Below are 16,888 nucleotides of genomic sequence, written 5' to 3'. Positions count from 1 at the left end.
TAGACAATCCTGGTAAAATGTCACTCAACAACAAGAGTTTGCTCATTTTACATCAAAGTACTGGCGTAATTGCTTAAAAAGAAAAAACACACTCGTGTGAAGTGAGGGGCACTCTTATCATCATACAGTACATCATCACATTCCGGGCAATCACAATTGGCGTCCTCACTTTTCTGTCATTCCGGCTCAGCCAATCAAATCATCGCTATATGGGGTGATCAGCCAATCAAATCATCGCTATGATTGACAGTAAACACACAAAGCTGGGCATAGCCCTAAAAAAAAAACCTACAGTACAGTACTCAAGTAAATGTATTTGGTTACAGTCCACCACTGACCATGTCCTCTCTGTGTCCAGCTGTTACAGGTTGCCATGCAGGAAGCCTAGGAACTTCAGGAAGTGTCAGAATGGTTTCTACTACAGCCATCAGGTCTGCACGTGTATTCCAAACCACATGAGGCCAGAGTGGAAGTAACCAATCATGCGTGGGAACTAGGCAGAAGTAGCAGAACTGAACTTTGATTGGACAATATTGACTTCAAACTGTGTCTATAAGCCAGGGGGGAAATGTAACAGTATTCTGACCTTCCTCTCAGAGAGAGAAATTATTTGGATCATCTGCTTTTTTAATGGAGCCAAAAAGATGGAACTGAAGTGAGGAAAGTGGAACTACCTAATTTCACGAGGGTTAAAGAATTTTAGAAGACCACAAATTGCATATTATGGCGCATAATAGTGAGAGTGGGCATGTAACGACTCACTTCCAAAAAGTTACAAAATACCATGCCAGGGTGAACCCAACTACTCAAATGGAAACTGAATATGACTCGATGGCAACTAGAATGGACCAATCGAAAGGAGGGAGGATGGGGAAATCCCATCATTGAGCTGGAGCAGGAGAGTGGCCCTTGAGGCTAAGAGGCAACAAAAAGCATCAACCTGGAATTACATTAATCATGGATAGTGAGATATTCACTTTTTGCAATCTAACCAGGTTACTCTTTTGAAAAGGGCAGAGCAGTGAACAGACCCGAGTGATCAGGTTGCAAGATACATTTCAAAGGACTATGGTGTTTACAATGAGGTTACAGTCGCATCATTCATCATAATCAATCATATAGACTTTTTTTTCACCCCAAACACATGATGTTCTTGGCTGGTCGGAGCTGAACAATCCCAGCAGGGCACCGGAGACCAGACCAGTATCAGACTCGATACTGGCCGCTGGCTGCAACTACTCTACTCTCCTAAGGGAGGAAAAAAAGAATATGAGAAAAGAACGTTCATCGTCCTGTTCATCCACAATGCATGGTCTTTGTGGATCTTCATTTAGCATGCTCCTGTGATGATAATTTGATAACACCCCAGTCTCATGAATGTACTCTTCTTGGTTCAATTTTGTAATACATGTTTAAAAATACTGCCAACCTAATCAGTTTGGTTGAACATTCAAAAGACAGCTCTGGAGGAGTATTACCTTAACTAGTTTCACTTACATGTATTGTACATTGTCTATAGATCCCAAAGTCTCACATACGAAACGTATGCTAACAACTAATAAACCCTTTAGGTTTATTTTGTTTTTCTCCAGGGCTCGGTCCAATTCTTTTCACTTTACATTGTCTTCCTCTGTGAGTAAATATTTAAACATTTCAACATATTTAAAGTATTGATACTGTATGGATATAATATTCTGTAATTGCATATTATTTAAGAATTAATGTTAACCTTTTTCTGCAAAATGGATGATAAGTGTTTTGAAAAGAAACTTAATGTCTTTATGCTCCAATCATTTACTGAGCTTGTGTTGACTGCATCAAGGTATGGGAAAATGCAGAAATCTGAAGGAAAGTGGATTCAGTGTTTCCCCTATGCATTCTTCATGTGTTTTGTAGAGATAGCAGTAGTGGTTCAGTTCCACGTTTGGTCTTGGTCATGTGTATTTGAATGGGAGATTGGGGTAAGTTATATAGATTTTTATTTTCCATTTTCTCTAGCAGTGTGGGGCAGTGTTATTTGCTGCTACATAGCAATGGGGGAAAGAGAACAGCTGCAGAGAAACTGCTGTCTCCCAAGTTTTTAAGCTCTTATTGAATAATTAAAATGTAATTAATTAAAACTCTCACTGGGACCGACTTGTTTGTGTCCTTGTTACTTCAAAGTGCTGTCCTTGCGTGTACTCCTTAGAGGTTTACAAAGATGAAAGTATTGTCTGTACTCCTTCCTTTGAAAACTCATTTGAAGACAGTCAGTCAGTTAGTCTGTACCTGGATCCTCTGGTATGCAGTTTGCAGTGACTGAGCAACTCCTTCAACTATACTTATACATGCCATTCTAGTACTCTTATAGCATCCATTCCATACTCACTGACAAATGTGTTGAAATGTCTCTCACACTCTGTCTTCTCCTCCAGGCTGGTGGTGTTGTTATTAATGTCAGCTGGCTATGGTAGAATATAAATAGTGAGTGAATTAACCTCAACTCCAAACACATAAACATGCTGATTGATCCACAGTGATACTAATCCCTTACTCTTAATTGGGTTTGGGTGGCTCTATTTAACTGCATTTATAACCAGCACTTCCACATCTTTGTTTTCATCCGTTTCTCTCAGACTGGCTTCCTTCCTCTTTTTTTTTAAGTCCCACCCCCTTTCAGACCCTAGTTGATTGATACTTGACTGCCCAATGAACATGCTTCCATGAGCCTGACATGTGACATAGGAGCATACTGCCAGTGGCATTCCTGCAGGGTTCAACTGCATGGGTGGGAATTTATTATTAAGGGGCCAAGCCCGTAGAGCCTATGGTCCCTTTTTGTTTTTAATGCAGGTTCCACAATATCTACACCGTGATATTAGCCTAGCTCAGAGCCATAGAGTAAGACAGAATTACGACAACTCAGTTCACTTCATGGGGCCAGTCCAATGGCGGCTCGTCTACATAGACTTCTATTGGCGAATAGGGACACCAGAAGTTTACAGAATGCATTGGAGTCTATGGGCTCGCGAGTACATGAACCACGTGACTGGGCTGTTTTCTGCCCCCTCAATGTCGCAACTCTGTCTGACTCTATACTCTATGGCCCTGGCCTAGCAATGCCAGACTAGGTATTTTGGTGGAAAAAGGGCCAGAGAGCTAGGCCTCTTTTCCACCAAAAATAACTTTGGTTCAAGAACTGGTTCCGTTCTAGATCATTATTGGAACCTTGGTGCGTTCATGGAACCAGAATGAACGGGCTTGCTGCACTTCCACCAGTTTGAAGCACCATTGTAATTAGGGGCAAGAGTCCCCAGTTGCCCACCCCAGGTTCAATTCCAGGCCTGCTGGCCAGCAATGTGTTTAATATGACCGGTCAGGTCAAAGTGTCCATTTAACAGGGGAAACTCTACAATTTGTGTTAAAAGAACTTCAGTTTCATAGTAAATCAGTGTTTTAGCTCTGTTGCTCCACTAGTGAGTATCAACACTGCATTTTGACTCATGTAAATAAAAGCATGAGTAAACATGTGTAGTGTCAATGTGTACTGAAAATATGTAATGAAAAGTTTAAACGATGAACAAACGCTTTGAAATCAAGGAATCAGGTTTGCACTTTTACATTGGCACATAATGCCCATATATTTTTATTCACAATGATTTATATCCAAAAAGAGGAGAACAAAACAAAAAACTGCTTTTACTTTACACCGAGTAGTGAGGCACGCTGTATACTAAATGGTGGATTTTCTTCATTTGGAATGGCAGTTATTATAAAATAATTTGTAGTACTGTTGCTGCACCAAGTGAATAAGGATAGTGAACAGCACAACAGTTAAAGGGATTTTTTTTTCACTTTCACAAAGACTTTTAGTAATTTCATCGTCTACTCAGGCTTATGTGAACACCCCTGACAGTTTTTAAGTTGCTTGATTTAGTATTTAGATATTTGATATCCAATTTAGCTGCCCTGCCACAAACCCATTGTAATTTCAAACTCAATTTTAACCATATTAGATTCATCGAAAACGCTGTCCTTTTTTCTGGTAACGTGAGGTGCCCGTGTTTTTTTCAATTACCTTTTTTCATTTATTTTTAATATTTATTTTAGAAAATGAAAAGAATAAGGATGCATAAACAAATCCAGAAAAAAATATACTGAATTGAGCAACTTAAAAACTGTCTGGGGTGTTCACAAAAGCATGAGTGAATGTTTTTTAGTAAGTGAAATATCCATTTAAATTGTAACGTGTGTAGTATCGACGATGACAAACAAAATGTAGATACCACCAGTTGTGCAGACTGGAAACAGTCTTCCATTGCTTATTTGCAAACGACAGCCCAATTATATATATTTTCTTACAGAACAACGCGGTCGTGCAACAAACTATATAAATGTCCTAAGCTCCACTACTGGGTTGATGTGGATTCTTGGCTTGTCTGCTTTGCTGTGCTTGGTGTTGAGATCTCTGCCTTTGGTGGGCTCTGCTTGGCTAGCGTGCTATAAATGGTCATAGCCTGAGGGCAGAAGAGCAAGACGGGAGGTCACAATCTGATTCATAATCCGCCTGATTCAGCACTGAATTGTCGAACATAGATACATGGACTCTAATTTGGTGAGTTGGAGTAGTCATTTAACCCATTTTGGGGCGGGAACCCCTTTTGGTGTTGCATTATGCAATGCTTTAGCTATTGAAAAATAGCAGATCTACAAGCTCATAGCGCGCCACCGAGTGGCGCGCTACGAGCTTGTAGGTCTGCTATTTTTTGAAGAATCGTGAAAAGTAACATGAAAGTGTTTGAGAACGACTGACATAGAAAAACATAGCTTTTTCAAGAAAACAGTCAGGATTTAGAAGACATTTGCAGAATCGTTCCCAGGTCAAAATGGGTTAAAGATAACACGGAATGTGACACAAACTATATAGTAATAGTGTGATTTCTGGTCTAAAGGGGCGGGTGGCGGCGAAAACACGGCGGGGATCCCATTGGTTCATCCGATCCTTTTTCTATGGATTATTCACCCCATGGAGACTTGAATTCATGGATATACATTTGTTGTCGCATTCCTAAGCCAATAATGTGATGACCAGCAGTGGTTCCCTAAGGAGACTCTGTGTCTCCATAGGGAACCACTGCTGGTCATTCAATTCTCTATTGATCGCTGCTTGTTTTGACCAGCCTAAGTCTGTATAGCCAATATGTGGCATGAGACATTTGAACCAAGTATCATTTACATTTATGAAAAATAATATTGTGTCGTCACACATACCTGTGTGACCATTCCACTAATGTCACCAGTGTTGGTAGGCAGAAGGATTGTATTCGACTCTTTGGCCAGTTTCGAGAACGCAGTGACGTACTGTTCCGCCACGCTGAGGGAGGCTGCTGCGTTTCCATTCTGTAACAAAAAGAAAAATCACAAGATCTCCAGATTACAAAACATGTATATACTGTTCAGTGTATATGAAACTGCCTTGTTCACTGTAGTATTTATTTCGTCATCAAGGTCCACCAAAATACATTTTAGTCGATTAAATCAACTCTACATTTAGTCGACTAAAACTAGACTAACATTTCAGACGACCAAAATGTGACTACATTTTATTCAAAAGACTACGACTAAAACGTCAAAATCAACACTAGTTCATTGTACCTGTTCGGCTAGAGCGTCTGACAGGAGACGAATGGCCTTGGACTTGGCCTCTGCTTTGGCTAGCATAGCCTGGGCTTCACCTTGAGGAACAGCACAATGAGAGCTGGACGTCACAAACTATGACCTCGCATAGCTCAGAGGAGACAAGATGTTCAGAAAGATACATCTTTAAGTAATAATAATAATAATAAACGTTATTTGTATAGCACCTTTCATGACATTAAATGCAGCTCAAAGAGCTTTACAGAGCAATGGAGAGAAAAAAGAAACGCAAAGGCGTAAAACATTAAAATAATAGTAATAATAGTGAGGACATGAATAACAACAATTTTAAAAGCTCAACTAAAAGCAAGAGTGTAGAAGTAGGTATGTAGCCATGCTTTAAAAAGGTCTACATAGGCTGTCTGTCGAAGGTATAGTGAGAGTTTGTTTCACGACTCCAGCCCGTAGAAGCAGAAAGCTGCTTCACGCATTTTTTAGTTGCCATTTCTTTTAGGGACATCGAGCAGGCCAGCAGTGGAGGACCTGAGGGTAGGGTTTGGGACATACCGTATCTAGGCTGGCAGTCATGTAGGTAGGAAGGTACGAGACCACTGAGAGCTTTATAAATAAGTACAATCATTTAAAATCAATCCTAAACACTCTCAGTTTAACACTCTCCTATGTCACGTGCCCCTGCGCTACGAGAATGGACGGACGGAACGGGAGCGCGCTTCGAGGAGTTTGCTGTTGACACTGACAGCTGTCAACTCGGCTGTCCGCTGGTCGTGTCCGTGTGTAATCTACCTCTGGCTTGTGAGAGACAAACAGTCCGTAGTTTGTAGCCCGCTGTGGGACTAGTCAATACCACACCATCCAAGAAGTGAGTGTTAGTAATTTCCCCGACGGAGCGTGGCTGCTCGTCCGACGCCCGGTTTCCGTTGGCGACGCTGACAACACTTTGTGGATCATCCTGGATGGTTCGATGAGGAAACGCTAACCGTCATCAACTGTCAGTAAGGGATTCCACAGCGCTCTGACCGTGACTGTCTGACGTTCTGACTGACTTGTTCTTTTATTTGTTTGGGGGAACATTCCTTAACTCTGGCTGCCGCATTTTGGACAAGTTGTAATCTGGCGTGTGAATAACACATGATTAAAAAAAAAAATTAATTACTGTGACAAGTCACATGCATATCCAGAACAAGATGCTAGGCTCAGTGCTGACAACAAGCGGGGCAACCCTGCACACTATTACTAAACTGCATTGTAAGTTAATTACAAGCAGTGTTTGTCAAACACTGGGTTCGGAACCATGTTATTATTATTTTATTATTATTATTCCAAAGGATTTTAAAAAAGTACAAAAAAATTAAAATAAATCGATTTCTCACAATTTTAGCAATGTATTTATTGAGAACCACAGGTCTAATGCTGCGTGCGTTGCTTCGCTCATGTTAAATGCTTAAAAATGAGATGCAGAGCAATGAAGGACAAGTACAATGGAAAAGGAAATAACCATCCACGGAAATCTGGGAGAAATTGAGTCATCTTGTTGTCGATCATCAGTGCATTAGTGTATCAGTGATCAGATGGATGTGCCTACCGGATGCTCTGTTTATCTGCTCTGCCTTCTCTCCCTCGGAGGCCAGGATCTGAGCCTGCTTGTAGCCCTCGGCCACGTTGATGTGTGCCTCCCTGGTCCCTTCAGACTCCAGGACTGTGGCTCTCTTCCTGCGCTCGGCCTCCACCTAAAGAGAAATACAGAGTACGTCTGACAAACCTTTCTAATGTTTGTTTTTTTTTGCGGCTTTTGTCTTTATTTTATATTTTTTATAGAGGGACAGACAGTAGGCTGACAGGAAAAAATGGGGGAGAGAGATGGGGGGAGTCCAGAGCTACCAAGCTGCACACATTTTGTGTACCAACCACGCAATTCTAGGTGTCTATACGCCTAGAATTGCGTGGTTGGTACACAAAATGTGTGCAGGTTGGTAGCTCTGGGGGACTGACATGCAGTAAAAGCCGTCGGGATCGGGAGTCGAACCCGCGGCACACTGCCAAACTCGGACTACCGGCCAAGGTGCCTGGGCTGTGGCCCCTTTCTGATGTGATGTCACACCACCATCTATGGGCCACCCTTAGATCTCCGTATATGGAGTTGACCTGTTCTGACATTCCATATGTTGATCTGACCTCATCAAACCCTGTTCACTCAAGACGCGCTCCATATATTATTTACCATTTACCCCTCCATGCCAAAGCGCCAGCCCAGCAATCTGCTGTCACCCAGGCGAATGTGTGCACTTCTCGCTCTCAGCACGTCTTACTGGACTGGTGGTAATATAGAATTTGTGGCAGCCAGCAACATTGCATAATTGTGCATACAATGGATGAATGACGGCACGAGACATACAGAAGGCAGTTCGCCACTAGCACTCGCGTCAGTGCTTCAAAGCAGATTGTAGAACTAATGAATGTATTACATACAGTCGGAGAAGTGCCGACGGTCACATTTAAAAATGTTGTATTTAAATTATGTATTATATGAGTTAAAAACTAAAGCACAGAAACTGTTGCGCCTTTCTTCGTCATTTGTTCCAAGTTAACTGCAAATGTGGTGGTCTCTAAAACAATAATCAAAACTGGCTTAAGGAAGACTTAAGGAAGAAAAAAGAAAAATTAAGGAAGACTCCTTAGTCTGAGACTTAAATATATATATATGTTTTATTTTATTTATACGCTCATGATAAAGTGCTCCGTTCTCAAAATGAGAACTTTTGGTCCTGGGACCTTAGTCAGTGCTGTAAATATTAGTTATACATAATGTATACGTAATTTTCAGTATGCATGTGTGTATATTATTGAAATAAATGAGGGTTATTCCTTCTTAAAACATAAGTATTCTGCACAAACAAGCAGGACTGTCTGCTCAACTGTCATACATGGATAATGCAGAGATTGCAAAAATGGAGACAGAGCACACTCTGCTGGACAAAGTACATAATTACACAGTATTAACATCACCCAAAGTGTCTTTCTTTGCATTGTGCAGTGCTCTGTGAACATTCTTTTTTTTTTTTTTATATATATTTTTTTTTTGCGGCTTACGCCTTTTATTGATTTTTTGAAGGGACAGACAGTAGGCTGACAGGAAACGGGAGAGAGATGGGGGGATGACATGCAGTAAAGGCCGTGTCGGGTCCGGGAGTCGAACCCGCGGCACACTGCGACTGGATTACCAGTCCGGTGCCCAGACCGTTACGCTACGGCCTGGGCCTCTGTGAACATTCTTAATTAAGTCAATTCATTTTATTAATTTGAATGAGTCTTACCTGCATCTGCATGGACTCTTTGACGCGAGGCGGAACCTGGATGTCTTTAATTTCGTAACGGAGGCAGCGGATCCCCCAGTCATGGGCGGCCTCATTGATGCAGTGGACTATCTGGGAATTGAGGTTCTCCCTTTCCTTGAGATAAATATTAATAATACGTTTGAAAAAGAGAAACATGTTCAAGTGACAAGTGCATGTTGCAATTTGAAACATATAAAGGAAGGAGAGGTCGCACAGCTCGCAGTCACGATGCAAATAAAATGTTTTTTTATTGAAAGACCAACGTTTCGGCAAAACAATATGCCTTCTTCAGGGTATGACAAGGCAAGCAGGGCTGCTCACATTTATAGCGATTGGGACAAAGGATGACCCAGATGAGTGCAACTTTGTCCCAATCTCTATAAATGTGAGCAGTCCTACTTGCCTTGTCATACCCTGAAGAAGTTATATTGTTTTGCAGAAACGTTGGGTGTTTCAATAAGTGTTTTTTGCATCCGAGCTGTGCGACCTCTCCTTCCTTTACAAGTTGTCTCCCGTGGTCATCACCTCCCCACTATTGGTGTGCGCTCCAAACTTTGTTTGTTGCAATTTGAAACATAAACACACTGTACTTGTCACACTGACTAGATCCATATACGGTCACCATTTATTATTACCAAAATGTTTTATTCATTGATTTGTTTTTGTAGTCTAGGCTGTATGCTATTACACAGTATGACGGTGCAGCTGTAGAGGCCATGTGGCTGGGCCTGTCACAATTTATTACATGATCGTCTAATCGCAGTCATTTGAGATAATGGCAATTATTTTGTCATAATCATTTCCATGTTGAAAGAAAAGCAGAAATGAAATAGCAGATCTACAAGCTTACAATGTGTGTTGTGACGTGGTCTAAGCTTGTAGATCAGCCATTTCCGATATTTGTAAAAACATTTTTTAAAGTATAATATTTATAAACATGCCAGTAATTACTTGTTATATTTCAGTTATGTCATATCTGCCCCTTTTTTTAATTACAAAGCCTAAAAGCCAAAAAGAAATGTAATTCATTTCTTAACAATTACATCGTTAATCACAATTATTTGAGTGACAATTAATCGTCAACCTAAATGTGTAGTCGTGACAGCCCTAGATGTGGCCTACAAGCAGGATAGATGACCTGCCACAAGAATTGACAGACCAAGAATGGACATTTCCACATTACGTTTATTTTGCAATACCCATTCATGCTGACCATGCAATGACAGGACTCCTGTCATTGCTTTATTCACTAGTTAAGTTATAAATAACAGCATCACATGTACCAACTCATTCATTAAGCGATTTGGGTATTTAGAAAAGCGCTATATAAATGTGAGCGATTATTATTATTATTACTGAGGAGAATGATAATGTCACTGTGTGAACTTTATAACAAAAGCACCACCCTGTGGCAGCATCTGGTACTGCAGTAATACCACATGTAAGCGACATAAGAAAGAAATCTCAACATGTGTCCCTCCCAGAGTAAAATGTTACTCTCACACTGTCTCATTGTCTCCACCAGGCCGAAGGCATGTGGGGAGAGTATGTTTTGCACTCCGTCCGTCCGCGTGTCCGTCCGTCCGTTTGTGTGTCCGTGTGTCCGTGAACAGCTAATCTCGGCCACCGTTAACCCGGTCGATGCCATATTTTGCACACACACTCCCTGGATGCCAACCATGAACCTCTGCCCCAAACTTTCCAGAACGGCCTGTTATAGCGCCACCAGGAGGCCGCTTTGTGCAAAACAAGTTTTTCGATGCCATATTTTGCACACACACTCCCTGGATGCCAACCATGAACCTCTGCCCCAAACTTTCCAGAACGGCCTGTTATAGCGCCACCAGGAGGCCGCTTTGTGCAAAACAAGTTTTTGCACAGTACACCTACAGATTTTGTCCAAACATCACGCAAATTGGTACACGGTCTCTCTAGAGCCATTCAACGAAACGGGTCTTTCAGATTTATCAGACTCCATCCTGATTGGTTAAGATTGGCTTCCAAAGTTCACAGGTGTGCTCAGTTTCAAACAAAATGCTGCAAATCATGAACACATCGCGTGATTTCCGTGAAATTGTGCACCCACATTCCCACTAGGCCGAGGACGAAATGCCACATGAACAATTTCAACTCAGCCTCAAGGTGGCGCTATAACTGGCCAAAAAGTGTTTTTACCTCTAACTGCACGGATCTGTGGATAACCTGGTGGAGACCTGTGCCCGGAAGGGCACTTTTTCTAGTTCAAACTGAATTAACACAAAGTCAGTTTCTGCATGCATTTGTTTAGCAGCCATGCTCATGTAGATTCTTTCTTACCCTAAATACTTTGTCCAGGGTGAGTTTTCCGAGCTCTGAACGCATGGTGGTCTGTGCAAGCTGTGTGACGGCATATTCTGGATCCTCTACGCCATAACTTGCCTAAAAAAAAAAAACATCAAAACAATCCTCAGTTGCTAGGATGTGTACTTCTAAATATGCTGCCATTTAAAAAACACACACACACACACACACACACACACACACACACACACACACACACACAGTGTTATGCTTTTCTTTTCAAGTTATGAATATCATGCCTTATTGGCCCAGCACGTTGATGTGCGTGTAAATTGGTAATATGCTCTGAAGTAACAAAATTAGTTTTGAAATAAATGATCAAATGAATGTTGTATTTGATATCCTCCAAAGACATCAGCCATCAAAACCTTTTCCAAATTGGATATGTATATAATTTATATGCGTATATTTTATATATTGATATATGTGTACTGTATTGTAAAACCCAGATCTCACAACAATATACAATAACCAGAGATTGATAAAAGAGAAACATACTTTATGTGGATCCAAAATCCTCAGATAGAGGACTCCGTCAATCTGTAGTGTCACATTATCTGTGTGAAACACAAATGAAACACCATTAATTGCCCATTTATTTAATTGAGGACATTCACAAAGTCAACCAGTGGCAACCCAGTCTGGCAGTGTGCCGCGGGTCGACTCCCGATCCCGACAGCATTCACTCCATGTCTTCCCCCCATCTCTCTCCCCATTTCCTGTCAGCCTACTTACTGTCTGTCCCTCCATGAAAAATATAAAATAAAGGCGAAAGCCACAAAAAAACATTATTATTATTACATTTTTTTTAAAGTGCTTCGGACAAACTCTATTGGACCTTCAAACTGTCTGCTCCAGCACCTCTCCCCCTTTCATGCAAGTAATTGACAATATATAAAGTCACAACACCAACTTTGATGAGGCAGTATTGCTTAGTTTTCAAAATATAAGGTTTTCTTCATTTCCTGAAAAATGAATATTTTGGAGTTAGGTGGTTTCTTCCTGACAGCAGAGATTTATTAGACGAGTACATCAATGACATTATGCATACACAAAATCTTCAAATGAACAACAATGTATTATTTCTACAAACATTAAACCAGGACTTATTTTATTTAATGAAAATTAATAAAACGTTGTGTTATCCAATCTGTATCCTCTTTTTTCACCCGCTTTGAATGCCACCCACCCATAATCATCAGTAGGTTACTCATGAAGACCATGCAATAGAGCCCATAGACATAAAGGCCTCTTCCGGCTCTGGGGCGTCTATCTCAACGGGAAGGCAACGGGAGGCAATGGCAATGCGTGATTGGATTGCATTGGCAAGCTTTTCCGAGATTCCTTGTGAAGCATAGTGGAAGCAAAATGGAAGAACGGAAGGGGACGTTCTGTGGGCCAATCAGAGGCGTGACTCCCTCTTTCCCAGCAGCACTTGCCTTCCGAGATTCCGCTTGACTTCCTCCAATGAAAGTGCAGCGACCAATGAGGCATCTTTATTTTTAAAATATCTATGATAGAGCCAGTAGGCTCTGGAGCCTACTGGCTACGATTATGAAAATAATTACTGCCGCCGAAGCGAAAACCTCATGAAACTACTTACTGTACGTGTCCGGTTAAGACTGAGGTTAGGGTTAGCAATAGTCGGACAACGTAGAGCCTATACTGGCTCCATTAAATGGGCTGTAGTTACTGTACCTACTAGACTGTTGATAACACTCAAATCCTTCCGAGAATTTCTCTTCACAATACATTTTTCCTCCATGCTTCTTGTTCACATAATGTGACGATCAATGAAATGACGTTACTCACCTAGCGATACAGCCGACTGTTCTGGGACGTCTATGACAATCTCTTTCAGACTCTGCACGTAACGAATACGGTCCAATATGGGAATGAGGAAGTTCAATCCCTGCAGTCAGGAAGTAAAAGAGGATTCATTCATTATCTTAAATCATAAGAACCCAGTGATTCTTCTTGTCTGGTCATCATCGATTAAACCAATTCACAATCTCACACCCACAGTTGTTTTTCCCCCCTCTTTCATTTTCATTATCATTTCTTTTTTTTTGTTCCCCCCATGTTTCCTCCTGTTGTGAATTTTTATCACTTGTGTCCCGTTATGTCTTTTAACCAATATTTATTCAATATGATGCTGCTGATCAAAGGTTATTCTAATTGCTACATAGAGTATTTAAATACATAAATAACAGATATTGATCGAATAAGAGACATAATGAATAGCCAATTCCTCTTACTTTAGCCATTTAAAAAGAAATGTTGAAAAAGTGGGCAAATCTTTGAATATATATTCTTAACTCATATATTTGCTTCTGGGGGGTCCCTGGAACGAATACTGGACAACTCATCCCGGTGCTTGCCCGTTTTTCCTCCCGGAATTTTCACCAGTGAGGGGGATAACTTTGTAATATGCCATTTGCATTCTTTTTGGAGAAATATAAAAAGATACTCCTGTGGAAAGGCTATATTATTTTACTTATATTGACCCTATAAACAATTTAGTATTATTTAGTATATGTAAGGTTTTGCCCACTCAAAATGGTACCTCGTCAGATAATCCCCACATATCCTACAACAACTTCTGTGAACAGACTTCACTGTAGTAGCTTTTCATAAATTATATTTGTACTTAGGCTGTCTGCTGTCATGAAAGTTTATAGTTAGAGAAATTCAAAGTCCAGCCGTCTGCTGTCCAGCCTCTCCCACCCCTCACTGGGGAAAATTCTGGGAGGAAAACAGAAACGGGGTGAGTTGTCTTGTTACCCCTGGAACAACATATTTTCAGATTGGGGGTTGGCAGCCTATACATATAATTTGGGGTCCTTGACATTAAATAATTTGAGAACCACTCATATATAAATAGTTTTCAGAAAATGTGTAGAGTCTTCAGATCTTAATGGGTAAAGAGGTAGTTGTAATACAAGGACAATACCGGCTCTAAGATGCGATCAAAGCGCCCCATCCTCTCCACTACCCAGGCCTCTTGCTGTGGCACAAACATGACAACGGTGTTCATGGGCAGTGAGGAAGCCCATCTCTGTTGGGCTGCTGTCACCCCAAACCTGGGCACGGTCCGCTGGGAATGCTGAGGAGAGACAGACCATCAAAAGTGACAATATTTGGATTTGTAACTTATGCAAGTTCAATTTGACACATGATAATAAATAATCCTTATTTATAGTAAAAGTAGAATTCAGGGTTGGTCAGTGGTCTAGGTCTAGAAGGGGCCCGGATTTGATTTTACCAGTGGGTGCATAAAAGATCTGTGAGTGATCAGAAAATATGAAGTATTACGATTATGATACTTGACTGATTGATTGAAAATTGTATTAAGTTTGCAGAATGGGTGCAGTTCAAGGAAGGTACAGGTCAATACAAAATCTGCTAAGAGGATAAAACCAGAAAAAGCACTAAGACTTGTTTACATTATGGGTCCTCTATTTTCAATAAACCAAAACAATTAAAGACAGACCTTGACCTTGAAGTCATTATACAATGTTTAATAATGGGGAATTATGATGATGAGTAGTAGTACTTATTACTTAAATAACTGTAATTATACAGTTTTAGATTATAATGCACAATATGTTTATAAAGCATTAGACATGAGATGCATGCATAGCAACTAAAGTGCTACCAAAGTGACTCACTGACTGAACACTGACACTGCAGTGTGACAGCTTGTGTTAAGTTCTTGTACTTATTAGACAAAATATGCATTCTGGAACCCCATCATAAATCAAACTATAAGTCTTTCACATTTAAAGACCAATATTTACAAAACATCACTCATGTAAACAAATCCTTTTCAGTCCCCCCAAAAATACATCAAATAGAGTTTAAAACCACGCATTTGTTCTCTATAAGTGTATAACTGTTGGTCTTTATTAAAAGCAGTCATATGCTTATTTATTTTTTTTTTTACCCATTAGGGATGTAACTTGTAGCACTGCACTGAATATGAATTGGAGCTTTTTAAAAGACACTTGCTAGCTTAGCCGCAATTTGCAACTCTAGATTTTTTTACAATGGGTTGAATCTAGAGTTGCAATCCCCTCCATCCATTTCCTATTCATTATTTTCGGTTTCTGATCTGCTGGTCTTAAATGACGTTAAACTCACCAACATTGCAGCTGTAGTCCAAGCTTGAATTATCCTCTTTCAATCTGCCGAGCTTGTTTTTCATAAAAATCCCCCGTAGACATGTTATGAGTTACTTTCTGTCCAAAATATTCCAAGAGTTCACAATCCGAGCCGCCATATTGTATTTTTGCAACGTGCCGTAAAACAAGATGTGAGGGGGAGTGCTTGTTTAATAGAAGGCTGTGCGTGATGGGGCGTCACACTGCGTCTGCCTCTTCTTTGGGTGTCTTACCTGCGCAGGTAAGATTCTATTAAACAAGCGCTCCCCCTCACATCTTGTTTTACGGCACGTTGCAAAAATACAATATGGCGGCTCGGATTGTGAACTCTTGGAATATTTTGGACAGAAAGTAACTCATAAGTTGTCTACGGTGGATTTTTATGAAAAACAAGCTCGGCAGATTGAAAGAGGATAATTCAAGCTTGGACTACAGCTGCAATGTTGGTGAGTTTAACGTCATTTAAGACCAGCAGATCAGAAACCGAAAATAATGAATAGGAAATGGATGGAGGGGATTGCAACTCTAGATTCAACCCATTGTAAAAAAATCTAGAGTTGCAAATTGCGGCTATTGCTAGCTCTGCTAGGTTACCACTTACCAGTGTGTTTCAGCATGCAGAATGAATGATGACACTACAACAGCAGAAGGTCGTGGTTGATGCAAGAGTGCATTACAACCTAAATACACGAGTCTTTCCTTAGTAGACACACGGTCAACACTTGGTGAACACACGAGTATCATGTAACGACCATATAATATCACTCCTGTGAATGAAATGCGTTTAGAACAAACTGTCACAGACGTAAACGTTAAGTAAGTTAGCCCAAGTTAGCATGGGAAGCTAGCCGGCATAGTAAAGCGTTAGCAAGTCAAAGAGAAAGTAGTACCTTCAGAAGATGAAGTGCCCCGCTGGTTCGACACAACGCCCGCAGCATGTTTGTTTGAACCATGGATGTGCTGAAGAGTTATTTTAATACGTGGTAATAGTTTGTGTTAATTGATTATCCAGAACACCAACACACGCTTTGTCCTGCTGTCTCCTCCACCACTGCGCGCGCACTCAACACGCCCACAACCTGCTCCTTCTCGTTTGTTTTTTAACACGGCGGCTGACATCCAGCATTAGCGCCACCTTCTGTTCACCTCGGCACACTTTTAAAGTTTATTGTTCAAACATAAATATCAGTCTACTTTTGGAACATGCTGCATGTATTTTCTGTCTGACCACAAGGCAGAAGCTGGTATAATAAAACATATGACCCCCCCCACACACACACATACACTCACACACACTGTTCTGTTCTTTAGCTACATAGAAATGTCTATTTGTATGTCTCTAAATGGTTGTATGTCTTTAAATGTTTTGATGAATTGAACAATGTGGACCCTGTTGTAAACAAGTGTAATGCTTAA

The 16,888-nt window shown here is 40.7% G+C and overlaps 2 protein-coding genes across 2 annotated transcripts in view; one reads left to right on the top strand and one right to left on the bottom strand.

Moving 5' to 3' along the window:
* LOC310854287 (vascular endothelial growth factor C-like) overlaps window positions 1-3,062 on the top strand; it is a 29,933-nt gene extending 26,871 nt beyond the window's left edge. The window contains exon 9 of the mRNA XM_083758887.1: window positions 359-3,062. Coding sequence (XP_083615013.1) covers window positions 359-476 — 118 coding nt within the window. The 3' untranslated portion in view covers window positions 477-3,062. The remainder of the gene's footprint in view (window positions 1-358) is intronic.
* A 532-nt stretch (window positions 3,063-3,594) lies between these two features.
* LOC310854079 (stomatin-like protein 2, mitochondrial) lies at window positions 3,595-16,521 on the bottom strand. The gene is made up of 10 exons (XM_083758561.1): window positions 16,363-16,521; window positions 14,263-14,415; window positions 13,122-13,221; window positions 11,808-11,866; window positions 11,286-11,387; window positions 8,949-9,083; window positions 7,220-7,364; window positions 5,635-5,714; window positions 5,251-5,379; window positions 3,595-4,496 (listed from the first exon to the last, which is right to left on the bottom strand). The coding sequence occupies exons 1-10, from the start codon at window positions 16,423-16,425 to the stop codon at window positions 4,389-4,391; spliced, it is 1,074 nt and encodes a 357-aa protein (XP_083614687.1). The 5' UTR covers window positions 16,426-16,521; the 3' UTR covers window positions 3,595-4,388.
* Window positions 16,522-16,888: the final 367 nt, after the last annotated feature.

Source organism: Protomyctophum parallelum (assembly GCF_964188405.1).
Source record: "Protomyctophum parallelum genome assembly, chromosome: 23".
Classification (NCBI taxonomy): Eukaryota; Metazoa; Chordata; class Actinopteri; order Myctophiformes; family Myctophidae; genus Protomyctophum; species Protomyctophum parallelum.
This window is presented reverse-complemented; position numbering and strand designations above follow the sequence as displayed.

Coding starts and splice junctions, on each gene's coding strand:
- LOC310854079 (XM_083758561.1), bottom strand. CDS start 16,425: ATGGTTCAAACAAACATGCTGCGGGCGTTGTGTCGAACCAGCGGGGCA. Junction 11,867..13,121: donor ACAGTCGGCTGTATCGCTAG/GTGAGTAACGTC, acceptor TGTTTCACACAG/ATAATGTGACACTACAGATT. Junction 7,365..8,948: donor AAGAGTCCATGCAGATGCAG/GTAAGACTCATT, acceptor ATTTCTCTTTAG/GTGGAGGCCGAGCGCAGGAA.